General features: G+C 37.0%; 3 protein-coding genes across 7 annotated transcripts; all 3 read right to left on the minus strand.

The window, feature by feature from the left end:
• Positions 1-3,853: 3,853 nt before the first annotated feature.
• rgs13b (regulator of G protein signaling 13b) lies at positions 3,854-6,168 on the minus strand. Of its 4 annotated transcripts, none has more exons than XM_079472229.1 (5): positions 5,948-6,168; positions 5,743-5,802; positions 5,606-5,670; positions 5,304-5,470; positions 3,854-5,225 (listed from the first exon to the last, which is right to left on the minus strand). In XM_079472229.1, exons 1-5 carry the CDS (start codon positions 6,022-6,024, stop codon positions 5,037-5,039), a joined length of 558 nt encoding a protein of 185 aa, XP_079328355.1. In that variant the 5' UTR covers positions 6,025-6,168; the 3' UTR covers positions 3,854-5,036. The 4 variants fall into 4 exon arrangements, with proteins under 4 accessions (XP_079328355.1, XP_079328358.1, XP_079328357.1 ...); XM_079472232.1 differs by having other exon boundaries at positions 5,743-5,841; XM_079472231.1 differs by having other exon boundaries at positions 5,743-5,862; positions 5,948-6,135.
• A 1,915-nt stretch (positions 6,169-8,083) lies between these two features.
• Positions 8,084-10,687, minus strand: LOC306903087 (regulator of G-protein signaling 21). Its single transcript, XM_079472031.1, has 5 exons — positions 10,528-10,687; positions 10,313-10,396; positions 9,801-9,856; positions 9,559-9,722; positions 8,084-9,245 (listed from the first exon to the last, which is right to left on the minus strand). The coding sequence occupies exons 1-5, from the start codon at positions 10,602-10,604 to the stop codon at positions 9,066-9,068; spliced, it is 561 nt and encodes a 186-aa protein (XP_079328157.1). The 5' UTR covers positions 10,605-10,687; the 3' UTR covers positions 8,084-9,065.
• A 1,158-nt stretch (positions 10,688-11,845) lies between these two features.
• LOC306902716 (uncharacterized protein) lies at positions 11,846-15,092 on the minus strand. Of its 2 annotated transcripts, XM_079471515.1 has the most exons (3): positions 15,075-15,092; positions 13,187-14,693; positions 11,846-13,105 (listed from the first exon to the last, which is right to left on the minus strand). In XM_079471515.1, the coding sequence occupies exons 1-3, from the start codon at positions 15,075-15,077 to the stop codon at positions 12,786-12,788; spliced, it is 1,830 nt and encodes a 609-aa protein (XP_079327641.1). In that variant the 5' UTR covers positions 15,078-15,092; the 3' UTR covers positions 11,846-12,785. The 2 variants fall into 2 exon arrangements, with proteins under 2 accessions (XP_079327641.1, XP_079327640.1); XM_079471514.1 differs by having other exon boundaries at positions 11,852-14,693.
• Between the last annotated feature and the right edge of the window lie 2,273 nt (positions 15,093-17,365).

Here is a 17,365-nt window from a genome sequence, read left to right on the forward strand (position 1 = left end):
ATGTAAAGCATGAGTTTTCAACAAAACCCCACCAGACTCGCCGTATAAAAGAAGCACTGTTTTGCTAAACTTTTATACATTAACTGACCTTTTCATTTTATCATGCTTCACAGATTAAAAAATGTAGGATGGCTTTATAATAGGCAAAATCTCCCTTTTTATTTCACTAAAGTTTCTATTGTCTTGTCATCTGATCAGTTTAAATCACCACACCATTATTCTAAAAATAATTGTCAATGTGTGTACATGACAGGTGTATTTCTTTTAGGTTACAATAGTTAAAAGCTTAGAAAGAATTCTTTCTTCGAAGAATTCAGGCATATAAATGCAATATCTGGTTTAAGTACTGATCAAACCTGTATGTTCTCCTCCAACATTCCGTCTGCTTCTATTTCTAGAAGGAATGTCTTATTTATAGAAACTCATCTCTATAAATAGTTCACCTAAATGAATGTGGGTGTTACTCAAATGACAAAAAAAGCTGTTTGATAGAAGATGTCAGGGCTAGATCTGATTTTACCGGTTAAGACGTGTTGTAGTTGAAGTATTTTGGATGTATTTGGTGATGCAACTTGTACAATTATCAACCGGTTGTGCACGCGATACCTTTTGTATAGTACTTTACGGGTAGCACTTTATTTTACAGTCCTGTTTCCCTTGTACATACTGTGTACTTATTACAGTAACTACAGGCCCTTACGACAGGTACTAACCCTGAATCTACACCTATACTTATGCCATTTAGTTACCTTCCACTACCCAGTACTTTCTTAGGTAAGTACACTATAGGTACACGTACTATAAAATAAAGTATAATCAATATACCAGAAATGCTTTATTTTGCATATGTTAACCCCTGCAAGAGTCTTTTTTGGAATCAAGACCAAAAAAAGTGTATTGTTGCCATTAAACATTTTGGGCCAACTGGGTGTATGCAGTATATGTTGCGAAACACAAAGTCAGATCAACATGTTTATGTAGTTGTGAGACTAAGTTCTTACAGTTAGATGTACAAAAGCGTTATTTCGTGCTTTAAGAAACGTACATTAGCAAATAAATCCCAAGGCCTACATTAACACAAAGATGACGCAAAACTGTGGCCGGTTTAGAGTAAACATATGTGTATAATTTCTAGAAATATGCGTTTTTGCAGGAATAGTTCAATGCATGACGTTTTGTCAACTGCTAACTCATTTCTGATTAAAAGGTGAAGTGTTGTTTCTGGTTAAAGCCACATTCTGGAATTCTTAAATGTTTACTTGCAATCCTAAAACTTTGTTTATTTATAATTTTAAGACATTTTCAACCAGTAACAACTGTGATGTACTGTAACTGAGGAATATTTAAGATATTTAAGAGTCATTCTATCAAATGCAAGTACACGTGCAACAATAAAACGTTTAATTCTGCTTTGCATTCACATTGAGTTATTTTGATAATATAATCTGTAAAGACAATGTTTACACAATGTAAAAAAGAATTATCTCAGTCTTTGGTCTACTGTGTATTAAAAATATAGTTTATTGGATTTCATGGCGATTGATTTTTATCAATAAACACAAACCATTGACTCAAAAGCATGCCCTCTCAAATGCAGGTATCTTAAGAACAAGAAGGATTTGTTTACACTTCTTCTGAAATCAGTCGTGCATAACACATGTAATCTTATTCACTTTGAACGTGAAATACTGGTTTAGGTTTAAATTCATAACCCTACGTAACAAAGACAGTGCTGTTTGTTCCTGTAACCAACTCGGCATCGGAAATGTACATGTTTCCATTCGGTAATTCAATGAAATGCAAATGTAGATTGTCAGTGATGTATTCGACAGCAGCACTGAACGGTGTGATTTGCATAGACATTGGACTATTAAAGGATCAGCACTTGAGTTTTGACGTGGAAGTTTCCATGAAATCAAACTTTTGTGGTGAACTTTTCCTTTAAAGTTGAATACGATTTTAATTCATATTTGGTTTTTCACCGTGTGCAGTGTTGTGAAGCATCTTTTAGCACAAATATATGCTATAAACCTTAGATACATGTATGTAAATGACTATACAGTAAAACTAACTTTTTTGGCAGAAAATGTGACGGTTGCTTGTAGGCGTTTGCAACAAAAAGCTTTTATTTTTTTCAACTTCCTATTTGTTGTCATCTTTTCCATGTCGATGAGTATCTGTTGCTTGGGCAAGTTTTGCGCAAACCTTGACCAATCATGAGATAAAAGCATGCTAGGAGACCTACCAGATACATCTCCAACTCCACATAAAGTTTATTTTTATGAGACATCATCCAGCCTCGCAGACTTTTGGAGGTATAAAGGCTGTGTGTTTTGAAAAGACTTATCGTCTGTTATGGTGTTCAGACTGTAAATAACACTGAGCTCCTCAAGTGGCTTGCTGCGAGATCTTGCCAAGTTTCCATTCAAACAGACGCTTCTCCAAAAGTTTTGCGCACAAGGTATTTCCCAGTAATGACACATGTTTTGTTCTCACAGGGGACTCCAAAAGTACCTTAGTATGAAAACAAGAACAGTGTCTTCGACTCCTTTGGGTGCATAGTGTTTTTTGACATAAAAGCAACACCATATACGGTGAAATTGTGTCTTTGGTGAACTTGAAATAACCCTGATGTTAGTTTTTTGGAAGGCATCTTCCTCCAGAAGAGAACAAGTATTCGAGCTCTCTTCAGGAATTTCAAATGTCTTACTGTTTTAACTTCGGTTTCTGTTTTGTAAAATAAGGTCTGTGGTTAACTTTACTTGAGGACTCTTCCCTATTTTGTTATGTGAATTACGGTAAGATCACAACAAGGGACCTTTAGTTATTTTTATTAGAGAGCAATCCGATAAGATTGGGGCGGTTTTAAAGGGGTCGTGTCACATTTTCTCAATTTTTGTCTTTTGAGAAAAATACCAAAGTAAAATCACGGGGCGGCAGACCAAAAACTAAAAACGTTTTTTCATGTTATTTCTCACCTAACTGATAAACAAGCATTTCTTTAATTTGACTTTTTTACCGTATTTCAAAAATACTTTTCATAACAGAACTCAAAAATGTCTTAACTGTTCTCAGATTTGCTCATACAGCAAAGTCTGAAATCGGAAATCCAGGATTTCTGTAGATACTATTTTATTTGTATTTGTTAACTTGAATGAAATGTTAAGATTCTTTGATGTCATCATTTGAGAAGTTTGGGGACACACTGACGTCTGGTAACTAACTCAATATGGTGACATAAGAGAGCGACATCTAAGCAGTGAAATGTTGCTCTGGGAATCAGCGTCATCCGACATTCAAGTCTAACTAGACAAAAGTGCAAAAAAAAAAAGTATTACTTATACTGAAGTACTACCACAAATGTTTCAGTCTTATCAGACGGTCAGTTATCAGAAGTTCATCGTAGATCTCAGTTGTCACGTGGAGGAAATCTTGCCTCAACTAGACTAGCAATACTTTACATGCAATAACAAAAATGTGCAAGATTACTCACTACTCTGCAACTTCTGAAGTCTTTCTGTCCAAATTCTCTGTTCTGTGGGAACTGAAACTCTGATGTTCCTGTTTCAAACATATTTGTTACAGAAGAATCATGGGACCTGTCAGACTCATTCCTGTGATGTTGACCTGATGAATTCACATTTAAAAAAAGAAATTTACAGTTATGTGGATTGCCAGACCTTTACCCAAAGCATTTAGACGTGTATTTAAATGTTTTAAATGTATTTTACAACAAGTTTGTTCCGTGGGAATCAAAACCATGACTGTGGTGTTGTAAGCACAACGTGCTAGCAGTTGAGTTGCAGGAACTAGGCCTCCAGTATAAAATGATATGACATTGGCGGCGAGGTTCACTTATTCGTTTTGTAGTAGCTGTTTAATTTATAACTAAATGTCCTAAAAATAATATTTACTGTACATTTTGCTTACTATTTGAATTTTTGCTGTCAAAAAAAACTTTAAGTATACAAACTAATTCTGAAGATGAATGACATGATTGCACATCATAGCTAAACTGCTTACGAAGTGAGATCAAAATACTACTCAATGTACAGGTAAACATTACTATACATTACAATTCAATTATTTGACAAAAACTTCAACAGTATCCAATGATCGTTTTATTATTCTTAAAAATCAAAGTGGAAAGAACAAACATCAACATCCAACCAGTGGCTGTAGCTTATAAATAACAGTCGTAGTACATTTGCTTTTAAATTAATTCATAATAAGAAATGCATTGCCAACAGTTTTTGTGTGTGGCACACATGCTACAATTTTCCATTTTTATTTGAACTTCACCCCGGTAACAATTTACAATAAGGTTGTATTTGTTAATATTAGCTAATGCATTAGCTTACATGAACTAACAAATATAGTGATATCGTTTTATCATCTATTTGATTTAATTTAGCCTTTTTAATGTCCATGTTAGCTAATTAGCTAATGATGAAATTACGTGAACTAATATGAATAAATGCTGTAGAAGTATCGTGCAGTTAGTTTATGTTAGTAAATGCATTTACTAACAAATACAACCTAATTGTTAAGTGTTGCCTTTACCTGTCTAGTAGATTAGATCACATAATATTATACATCTTTGGTAAATAGGTTATTTAAAACCCAGTCCTTTTCCAAGAATCTCCAAACTACCTCAACCAACTGGCGGCGGTAGGATGTTTTGTTGCTAAAGTCTTGTTACTAATCTCCTGGATGTTCTAGGAATAGATAGTGTTGTGCCAATGTTGTAGCTTCGTAAAACCACCGGAAAAGCTTGAAGGAGCTGCACGCTTATCTACACAGGAAGCCTCCCCAGTAGAGAAAAAAAAAATTTGGGGTCAACTGTAGGGTTAGTGCAGTGAGACTTCTAGTCCCAGACATATTGCTTTGTCTTAGATCAATACGGTAAAGTGTTTTCTGAGGTTCTTTGATGGTTTCATCCACATGAGTTGGGATGCTTTGGGTTTCTGCTCATAAATAGTCTCTCGCAAAATAAACCAGGACATTCCAGTTTTAGCTTGGGTATATCCATCCAGTCATCCTTGTTCAGCGTCTGCGGCGAGGGATTCCAGGAGGCTTTTGTACATCTCCGACCGTAGAAATCTGGGGAAAGAGTCGCGCTCCATCAGTCCGTAAACAATCTTCTGAGCTTCGTCGAAACATTGCACCGTCGGCTTCCTTACGCTTCTCTTGATTTCTTCCCGTGTGTGGTAGTCGATGTTGATCTGCAATGCAAACGAGGGTTTAGATATAGATAGTGAGTATTTTATATATGGTAAGTGTTAAGGCATTGTGTCTTGTACCTCTTTGGATGATTCGGCTTTAACGAATTGCTCGAAGATTTTCTTCGCCCTTGCGGTCATCTTATGCGCCGACGTTAGCTTTTTGTAGTCTTCGCACGTCAACCAGAATTCTATGTTTTCGTCACTGTATTCCAGTTTGAGAAAGGTGCGGAATGTGGCCAGGCCGTCTAGGAAAACAAGGAACCATCTAAATACGGAGCACCCTCATCTTTGATTTACAAAGGTTTACGTTTGCTATCATCGCGGCAAACCGGACAGCCGTAAGTAGTTATCGGTCCAGTTTAAAAAATAGAGTATCTTACACTTTGACCTGAGTAGGCGGTCCAGGGAGTGGGCCCATTGTTGGGTATCTTCTAAACTTAGCCTACTGAGATAGGAAGATGTTTTAGAGCAATGATTGATAATTTTGCACATTTGTTTTAAGGACTTTTAAATTTACCTCTCCGGAGCAGACGAGTCGGAGAACATGCACTTTAGTCGGCACATAAGGTTCTTTCCTCTACAGAGAGAACATCAGCTTTGTTGTCGGCATTTCACGCTTCACACATGCAAACGTACACTAAAGCATGCTGTAATTTAACACAACTCCCAGCGTAGCATAATCCCACCTAGTTCTGTAAAAGTTCTGTAAAACTGGCACTTACAAGTTCTGGCTTTTTTCACCATCATTCCCAGCCATGTTGAATTGAGTTGGAGGATACTGCACCATTAGGCGATGCATGGTACAGGGAGGGAAAGTCGCCCGGCAATTCTTGGACGCACAATGGTGGTTCTCATACTGCACTCAGTGTCCTACCGGCTTCCCTCCTGCGCGTCCGACTCTTCTTTTTATGCCCTGCGACGGTTGCTAGAGGCTTGTGTCACCAACAGGCACTCGGCGAACCACAGCAAAGAGGAAGCCACACGACTCTCCACCCCCACACACACACCATCCTCCAGAAGCATTTGCTGGCAGTCGAGGATTGATGTTGCTTGTGTGTTCATACTGTATTTTGATCGTATTTTTAGACATGTAAATATAAGCATGTCCTCAAAAGTAACAGATAAGCAAAGTAAGACTTTGCATATGTCTGTGTTTTGGAAAAATGCACGGACGCAAGAAGGGTTTGCAATTGTAATGGTGTCCAAATGAAAATAAGAGTCAAATGAGATGATTAGGGTTTGAACGTCATTCTTTGTTTTGAATGTTAGTATTTTGCAGAAAGCTACATGAACTATTATTTTATAGATATAGATAATGAGTTGCTGGACAGGCTTACAACAGCTTGACAGTCCTGCACTAAAAATAAAAGTTTCAAACTTTATTTTAAACGTCAAAAGAATACTTTTTTACCGGAGGTTTTTACAATACAGATAGGTTAGATGTTACACGTACCCATTTGAAGTCTCAAAAACACACAGCTTTCCATATTCAGGTAAGGGAATTGTCACATCCATAACAGGATCGTCACATCCATAACAGTATCGTCACATCCCTAACCGTCCACATTCCTCACAAATGGGAACATAAAAATGTTAATAAATGTTTTGGTCTATGAAGAGTCATCTCTTCTCTATTTGTTGGGTGTTGTGGCTTCTGGTTTGCGCTTTTAATACAAAGTTTGTCATCTCTCAAAAACATGCATGCTTTTTTGTCACATCCATAACTCATGCATTTTTCCATCTTGTTAAAACAGTACACTCGTGCATAGACTGATATTTTTCTCATGTTTAGTCAAATATATACAGATGATTCAATAGTAAATGCTCTGAGAGTTTATATTTTACGTTTTGTCTAAATATGTCACATCTATATTCTGAATTTGCCCGTAGACAGAACTTTAGCCACAGCAACTTAAAAACCCTCCACAGCTAAAACATAGTTCTCGATTAAAAGCGTTAAAGTGTGTTGTTTTCATTTTAGCTCTTGGGTCTATTCTGTGGTCAGGCAGTGCGTGTTATGCCATGATACGTGACTTTGCTGGGTTGTGGTTACTCCTCGAGTTTGTCCAAAAATGGATATAGGCAGTCAAGCATTCATGCTGAAATACATGTGCCGGCTAGCGCCTTGAGTCACATGACGTATCTCACCACTCTCCACATACAGAAACCCTGTCAGTGTCTCCATTGAGCAACTTTCAGCCCCTGGCCATTTAAGCAGTTTAGAAATATACCCATTTCCTTTCGGTTGCGATAGCATTTATATCTCATCATGGGAAGGCCGGGTAACATTGTGGGAGAGTCCGGTTGGCATGTCACCCACAGGTTGAAACCTGGTAGCTTTTAGTCAATGAACGTGCACATCCGCTGAATTCACCGCAGTTAAGTGAGTGGCCCTGTGTGCAAATTCATTTCCTTATGTCAATGTGTTGCCAAATGATTTTGCATTAGTCTTGCCTTTGAGTGATAGCACATTGGGAAAAAGTTTACATTGAGATTGAGATAATAAAGTGTGTTGAAAAGATAGGAGTGCTTTATATTTATGTGGTGTGATGTGAAATTGAAATATTTAGAAATTTAGTAATGACATTGTATTACAATAAGAAACTTAATAGTCAGAAATGAGATTTTCACTCATCAGACATTGTGACAGTGATGGTGGAGTTTTAAGTCAGACATCAAGTTATTCTTAGCCGCTTTGGGTTGCCTTGTTAAACCTCGAATCTCTTCATTTACTCACCCTCAAGTTGTGTCAAACTTGTTCTGAGATTTCTGACGCACTATTGGCTACCATAGAAAACATTTTTATCTTTTTTTTTCTTTTGCACTTTTGCAGAATTATTAACAATTATTCACTGACTGTGGATAACATTGTCCCAGTTTATTTCAATTTGGTAAAGCAACGTAAATATAGTTTATTAAGTATTTGACTCATCTTCATCAGAAAGTGCCGTGATGTTCCCTCGCGTACCGAGTGTTCTCCTCAAGCTGTCACAGTAGGAATTTAACAACTGGAAGAACCCATAGAACAAAAAGACAGTTCATAAAGATTCACTGTTATTGAAAGACGTTTTTTCAACCCTTATTATTATTAATGCCTGGTTTCACAGACAAGGCTGTGTAGTGTAGTACCAGACAATGAATATTTGCGCTGTCTGAAATGAAAATAACTATATTAAAATATGTAAGTGCCATTGCTTTGTATCAAGATGCACACCAACTAATGTCTCCAATTTGTCGTAATTTAACTAAGGCATAGTCCCGGCTTAAACTAAGCCTTGTTTGTGAAACTGGTCCATAAATGAGAATTTGTGGAATTATTAGAATTACTTTTATGTACTTTTATCCGAAGCGACTTACAAATGAGGTTAACAATGGAAGCAATTGGAACAACAATTGGTATTTAATTCTTTTTTAAAACCTTTTTTTAACTTTGTAATTGAATGAGGTTTGTATGTCAAATCTATAAAACTGTCAACCCTGCAACTGTATTTTTCTGAGGGCATTCAGTATGTTTTTATTCAGGTGGCACAATTTTAACACCTAAACCCATTATTTACTGGCATCGCTCAAGAACTTTCCTTTAAAATGAAAGTCACTTCTTCATACAAAAACAGCATATCCTAAACAACAAGAGAAACTTTGTAATTTATCATCATTCTAAGTCATTTCCTATAACTGTAAGTTAGCAGCGACACGGTTTATCGGCTCGTTCATCTTGTCACTCGATGCTTTCTGTTCTTTTTAAGTCACTTCTCCAAACCACGTGTATGTTCTCTTTCAGTACGGCGCTTTGTCCAGGGACTTTTCTATGCTATGTTTTCTCTTGTGTTGACTGCAGGTCTATTTAGGGTTCCTGTCTGTGTTCCTCAGGTTCTGGTAGGTTTCAGATTTGAGGAACCTCGGGCAGGAGTCTTCCTCCATTAGTCTGTATATGTGTGACGCTGCTTCGTCGAAACAAGTGAGGTCAGGCTTTGCCAAGGATCTCTTGATCTTCTCGCGAATGTGATGGTCAACGTTGACCTGTGAAAATGTAAATCAGAATTGTCATATTTACTACATCTTAAATGGATTCATATCGTTTATATGGGATTAATTGATATTCAGCTTTTGATGTCACTTATTAATGAAATGAACGCCTTCAGGGTTTAAACCTGCAACTTTTTTGTCGGCATTCTAAATAAAACTGCTGTAAGTCACACCACAGCTCAACAATAAACAGAATAAATGGGCAGGTGCTACAATGCAATGATATTTCCATGCATGCTAATGGTATAGAAACCTGCTTCTCCTTTAATACGCAAATGAATGCACTTAATGTCATTCACATACAGACCTCCTGTTGCGCCATAGGATGAAGAAATTCTTCATAGATCTCTGCTGCTCTGTAAGAGCGCCTTCCAGGTGCGATCTCCTTATATTCCCTGCAGGCCAGCCAAAAAGCCACGTTCTCCGCACTAAACTCAGTTTTGAGAAATGTGTGAAAAGCAGCCAGGTAGTCTGTTTAGAGGAAATATTCAAACTCATTTTAAAGGTATAAACATAAAATGCATTTTTAATTGGTTTAGTGTTACTAACCTTGACTTTTTAGCAGATCGGATAGCTGTAGCCCAAGCGTTAAATGTTCCTGAAGTCTTAAAAACAATATGTAAAACAATATAATTGGCGTAATATTTTATCATACATTTTGCAATGAAAGTTGGTCTAAGGCAACTTAAAAAATATTTTTTTTACAAATTGTGATGCCACAACTGAAAAAAATACCTGGTCTCACGGGAATTTGTAACTATTTTACGAGGTGGTTTATTTGTGTGAATTTGTATGTTGTAAATCCTACAAAATGTTTGTTGGAGGCAATGGAATAGTGAAGCCCCGCCCCAGTCACTGGCGCGAATGAAAATCGTACAAAAATGTACAAATTCGTACAAATTAGCCACATCGTAAATGTTTTTATCAGTATTGTGGAAAAACTGCATTACATGTTACTTTTAAAATACATTGTAAGTAATTTTTTTGTGGTCATTTCAGTATTGAAAATATTGTCAGATTTGTACCGTACGTATACAAATAGGCACTGCCGATGAACTTACTGATAATCAGCGTCAGTCCTTTTCTGAATCAAAACACACCCGGTGTTGTTTTTCTGCTTTTTAATGCTTAACAGAACATTCAGTCTGTGAAAAAAAAGGATATGAATTTACAACAGTAACAACACCCACATAAACAAACACTATGTTAACAGCACAATCCGTTCAGGCTCATAATGTACAATATACAACAATAAACAAGATTGAAATCCATTTACGGTTTTGGTTGTTTGTCTTTCCGAATGAGATCCTTAATCTCGTAGATTTTGATCTTGGAGAAAATGAGTTTAGGCATCGCTGGACTGCAGGTATTAATTCAGCGTCAAGCATTATGTGTTGGAATTCATGGTTTGACAGATTCTCCCTCAGTTTCTGTATACACGGTTGCCAGGTGGATGTAGTGAATGTTGTGATTTCCGAACATGTCCATACAAATTTCTGGATGCCATTGGGTGCTCCCTGCATCCATACTGTATGTATCATAATAACAGGTTGGCTTTATAGTTTGGTGTAGAGAGGAAAGTGTATCTTGAACTTATGTTATATTACAAAGTCAATGTAATATTAAAGCCCAAATGACTATATATGTTTAAATCAGGATTTTATTTTTTTTATTTTTACTTGCTTTATTTAATAAGGCATTTCAGGAGTGAAGTACAAATTGTCGTAATGCATAATTGTAAAATTGAAATAAAATGACTACAATCTTGAAAATGTTTACCGTTAGGCCTTGATTGTGATGTTTATTATAGATCTTTTGCATTTTTTATGAAGTCCTTGTTTAGTCTTTATTTACATATTCTAAGGGCAAATGTACTGCATTAAAGTCATTTACAGTATATTATCAACACTGAACGTTTCCATTTCCTTATGTTTTTATCACAATCTGATGTTTCAAACTTTTAAAGGCACGTGGCACATCCTGTTAATGTTGTAATCGGTGTTACATGGGCGGATGAGCCACGCCCCAGACGATCATTGAGGTTTATGTTGGGTTAAACATCAGGGTCGTTTGGTTAGTAGTCATGTGTCAGTGGTGAGAATCTCTTTATTGCTTGCTGTGTAAACTCAACTCAGTGTTTTGAGATAAGGATACACAGGGTTAGCTGCAAATGTTCATTGAGTTCATTCTATGTGATGTTTTAAACTATCTGAACACTCAAAAGAAAACACATACCTTATTTGTTTTATAATATTTAATATTTTAATGATATTGAGTAATATTTACAAGTCATATTTAGCCCTGTATTTTATTTGACGTCAATAACAGAAATGATTTAATTGTTTCAGTTGACTGTCATAGCCTTGATGTGTATATCATTTCTTGTATATCAAATGTTTTTATTTGTTAATGTGGTATAAGTACATGCTCATTGATATTATTTACAATAAGTGTTGGGTGCTCTTTCCTGTTCACGGCTGAAACAGCAAGATGTTATGTATTTAAATGTAAGCATAATCCACATTTTGACCTATAAAAGCAGATGTATGTTGTTCGTCCAGCAGGTGGCATACATGTCAATGAAACGCTATGGTACAGAGGGTATGGAGACATTTTATTTGGTGTGAAATATATGGCAACAGCCACCAAGGGTGTGCCCACATCAGTTGAATATGACACATTGGAATGTGGAAAGGTAGAAGGGTTAACTCAGGTGTGTGGAATGGAAACAAATGATTCATAAGAAATGAATGTACAAATGGAGGCTGTAGCTGCCACATGGATTCAAAAAGATTATCAAACTCATCTATTAAATAATAAAAAATATCAAATCTGTCACAATAATAAAAATAAAATGCTTGAATCATGATGAAAAGAGTCCACTGAAGAAAAGGTTTGTTTTCAACCCATGGTTGAGTCGAGAATGGACTGAAACAACCATTGTTTTAACATATTCTAGAAGAGACTGATACTTGACCCAAAGCAAAATGAATTTTTCTTTAAATGAACAGTTAGCCCGAAATATAAATATTCTGTCATCATTTACTCACCCTTCAGTTGTTCCAAAACTGTATGAATTTCTTTGTTCTGATGGACACGGAGATAATTTTCATTCAATTAATAAATACAACGAATAAACAATTGTTTGTTAATCACTTTATATGTATACAGTGTAATATGGCACATTACAATGTCCACAAATGGGTGAAAATCCAATAACCTTAAGCTTCATTGAGATATCTGAGGAGACAACATATAGTATAAGAGAGAGGTGAATATGAGCCGGGGACACAAAAAAACCCTCTCTGACTCAAAACTTTCCAGTGACTTTTGAATTTCTAGCTGCGTCTGAATTGTTCGATTAGCTCAACTGAGGTTCTAGCAACGTATTTTCAACAGCCAATTTAACCAGTGAGCCAACTGAAAAATTGAAGTGCAGTGAGTCACTAGAAAATGTGGAGTTGAAGATGATTGAAATTTTCCAGCCAGTCCCCCCGGACCACCGGCACCTTTATTCTAATCAAGACATGCTCTTTAGAATGAGTAGCTTTTAGTTATGATCCTCTGATAGTGACCCTCTACAGCAACTTCCCCCCATGTCCACATCACCTTATGGAGCCGATACAAAGCACACCAGCTGGCCGCAATAATAACTACACCAACAACCAAGAGAACAATATACAAAGACATCATGAAGCCACTGTACAAACCAGTTGACGGGACAGTCCACAGATACACCCAACCATTATATTGATTGTTATGAACAATATCAGGTCCACTGTCCAGGACAATCGTATTGTAAAACTCTGGTTGGTTATTGTAGCCGATCGTTTTTATAATATACGATTCTTCAGCTGTAGGAGAAAACAAAGAGGTTACTGCAGAAGTACTTGTAAATGGCACGATAGATGCAGACACACGAGCTGTAACTGTACCAGTGTCTTTTCTTGCAATAGTCAATGATGGAGGAGATGAAGTCACTTTCGTGGCAACAGAAGTCGAGGGCGTGTAAGTTGTCTGAACACAATGAAGATCCTTGAGGGTCAAAGACTGCAACGGACGATCTTTTAATTGATACGGTTCCCGGCACGCTACTCCTTTTTCCAAGTCGTTTACGATTGTTGGGTTTTCCTGAATCCATTCCGCAATTCCCATAATGCTGCAATCGCAGTTCCAATGGTTGCCACTCAAAGAGAGTACCCTTAAGGCGCCAGCGTGTACGAAAACATCTCCAGGTAGATACATGAGATGATTGTTGCTTAGGTCAAGCATTTGTAGATGTGGGTTATGCCTAAAGATTTGCTCCGGAAGACTCCGAAGCTTGTTTTCATTTAGCAATAGTTTTTGAAGGCTAGGCAAATCTTTGAAGATATCAAGATGCAGCTCCAGAAGATTGTTGCCTCTTAAGGAAAGCTTGTTCAGCTTGGGCAGGCAACAGAACAGATCATTGGGAAGAGACGTCAGGTTGCCGTTCAAGTGTAAGTAGAGCCATTTCAAGCCTGTCATGTTTGCAAATAGGTTCCGGGGGAGGGTGACTAGGTTGGTTTCGTAAAGGTAAAGTTCTTGGAGTCGCGGCATGCGACCCACCAGCTGATCGGGTAGAGAGATCAGGGGGTTTGTGTAAAGGGTGAGTTTGGTCAGGTTGGGTAGATAGTAGAAGCTCCGTGGTGGAATATACTGGAGTTTATTCCCAGATAATGAAAGGGTGAGAAGAGTAGGCATATGCCAGAAAATTTGTGGAGGTATCTCACGAATCCGATTTTTGTGTAGCTGGAGGACCAATAGATTGTTTAGATGATCAAATAAGCCGATTTCAAGAGTCTCCAGCTGGTTGGAGCTGAGAGCTAGACTTTTAAGTTGGCCAAGGTTGTGGAAGACGTTCCCCGGGAGGTTCCTCAATCGGTTCCCCGCCAAGTTTAGGATAATCAGCTTGGTCAAACTCTGGAAGATGTCGGCGTTCAACTGGGAAATGTGATTCTTGCTGATGTCCAGCTCGGTTAGATTAACCAACCCTTCAAACAATCCTGAATTTATGGATACGATCTGATTGTCATCTAGCTGGAGCTGCTCCAGGTTGCTCAGCTCGCTGAATACCTTTGGTGGGAAGACAGACAGGGCGTTCGATGACAATTTGATAGAGCGAAGCTGTGGAGCATCATAAAAGGCTTCCGGATGGATGGTGTCGAGAGAGCTGTGGGTCATGCTTAATCGCAGCAGAAGGTGGTAGGGCTGGAAGCTTCGTTCTCGGAGAAGTTTTATTTGTGTGTCATTGAGCAGGAGTAGAAAGGTGGTGGTGGGATCAAGGGGGGGTACGGCGGTGATGTCACCTGTGCATTTTATATAGCCCGCAGTGTCACACACGCACCCGCCGGGACAGGGAACGCTGAGGGTGAAGTGAGGCAGAAGCTGAAGTAGAATAATTGTGAACCACATGCTGTCAAACTGTAGAATGAATGTAGTTACATGTAAGTAAACACGGTAAAAGACTGTTATTTTACAGAATTTCATCTTTGTTTTGTACATTTTTGAAAAGCAGTAAAAAAATCTCAAATTACAGAAAAAATACATTTTAATTTGTATGTTTACAATAAAACATGCTGTGCAAATTACAGTTGTATACAGAACTACATGGGAAATGTATTCATACTAACACAGTATTGTTCCTTATTTTTAAACTTTTATGCTCCCATGTTTTAAAAGAGTAAAATTGATGCAAACACAACAGATCTTGCAATGAAAATGCAATTTGCATTCTTACATTCGAATAAGAAATAAATATATGTTGAGTACAAAGCCAAATGTTTTATTATAGTTGTAACTTACCATTCCAAACCCAGAAGACTGTCTGACCGAAATGTATGTGTTGGGCTTTTAATAACTATAGCAACGGGTTCCTCCTCAGCACTTATCTCTGTCTACAGTGCAAACCACATGGAGGCCTGTATCCACACTTTTATCTAATTTCCCACTCATTTTAGAAAATAAGATACAGAGCGCTGTGGTTTTTATTGTTTGCTCTCTGTGTGCGCAGTATAATCAACAACAGAAGTATACTGTTACAAATACAATAAAATAACAAAATATCAGAAAATGAAATAATTAAAACAACATCACAGTCATCACAGCTGAACATTTCAATGAAACTCAACATTTATGTATTTGTGTCTGTTTGACATTTATATTAAAGTTACCTTTATAATTACCCAAAAAGAAGAAAACAAGAGTAAAGAGTTAGTTGGATTTTCCTCATGCTTGCCAATACATGTGTATTTCAAACCACTAGAGGGAGACAGGAGCTCTTGCTAGACATATCGTGTTAGCTAGGAGAAGAGCCCCATTTTACAATTTAAAGAGATGCATATTATGAATTTATTATGAATTCATATCCAGAAATCGTTAATATTAATATTTAGCACAATGATATTCGAGTCAACTCATTCAATTTGTTTTATTAACACACCATTTAAAGAAAAAACACATCATTTAACACACACAGAGGTCTGCATCAGTCATGAACACATTATGACTATCATAACAATCATGACACATTATGGTATGTATAATTGTTTATCACAAAGTGATCTGCTCTTTTAAAACACATCTCAGGGTTGTATAGAGGGTCCTGTTTCTTCGCCATAAGATCCTCAAATGCAGTATTTCCAGAAACAAGCTAAAATCAGAAAACAACATAGTTTATGAAAATATGTTTTCCACTTTGCTGGCATTTGAAATATTAATACAATTTCCTCATAAGGGAATTTAATATTAAATATATTATGTTATGTATGACCAACATTGTCTCTTTAATTTCTACAAATTACAATATCATTTCTACAATAACATAACACATTTTTAAAATGAACTTTTTGTTTTTGCAAATATTGTTTTTATCACCACATTTAAAAATGAATCCACACTCACCGTCATCTCTTTTCTTAGGCATCGTTCTCTCTTTTTCTATTGAATTAGACACCAGTTGTCTTTCTAGATTGAGCTCTTCTTGCAAGACTGCAAGCTAAAACGGATTTATGAAGGTGAGACTTTGTCCACATTTCTTGTTATATTTAATGATCATAAACTATTATTAAATCTACTGCACATAAATAAACAAACTTTACCTTCTGTAGCTCTGCGATTTTGCTGGCCAACTCCAGTCCTAGCATGTATCAAGAACATGAAATTAGAATTGTGTTGATTTTAGATGCATTTTATTGATTTTCATTTTGTCATTTACCTATTTCATCCTCTTCTCTGGCGGGCAGAACATTTTTCCGCAACAGAAATGCCACAATCTGGTTCTGGATATTTGAATCATCATTTGAACGGTAAACCTGCTTGACTGTTAAAAATAGAAATAGAATAGAAATGTGCAATTCAGATCACAATAAGTTAAATCAGAAGAAACAAGACTCAGATTAATACAAGGCTTTAAACATCTTTCAGACTTATTACATTTAAGATATATGAAAATATGCAAAGCAAGGATATTAATCTTACAATAATACTTTGTTCCATGACCACAAATGATAAATTCAATACTAAATACATTTGCAAATACAACAATGACCAGAAAAACATTTTCTCACCTGGACTTGCAAGACTTCCAGTCTGAATATTGAGAGCACTGATCAGAAGAATAAAGGCAACAAATCGTGGCAAGCATCCTGAAGGTACTACGTCCATGGCAGAAGAAGAATTGCTTGTGGTGGACTGTTCGCTCCTAGCTAACCAAACAACCTACTGCCGAAGGTCCATGAGAAGGGAATCTTTTAATCAGGTGTGGAGACGTGAAGATGTGTCATGGCTATAAATCAAAGCATGACGTTGGTCGTGTTGTCAGAGAGCCATATCTGAGAAGGGCCATGACAGTTTCGACTGATGGTATGGAGCATCTTCAGGGCCAATGTCCACACATCCATCAAACGGTTATAAGAGTGGCGGCGTTGGAACAGGAGTAAATCACTTATTCTACCGGGTATCATTTATCTGTAAGGATGGAGTGTTCCTGGCATTCGTCCTTTAATTTGCCTAAAAGTCTGCTGACGTGTGGGATGCAGGTGAAATAAAAACATGTTTGGAATAATAAATACCCAATATCGGAATTGATATCTGCA

The sequence above is a fragment of the Barbatula barbatula genome, assembly GCF_947034865.1.
Source record: "Barbatula barbatula genome assembly, chromosome: 13".
NCBI lineage: Eukaryota > Metazoa > Chordata > Actinopteri > Cypriniformes > Nemacheilidae > Barbatula > Barbatula barbatula.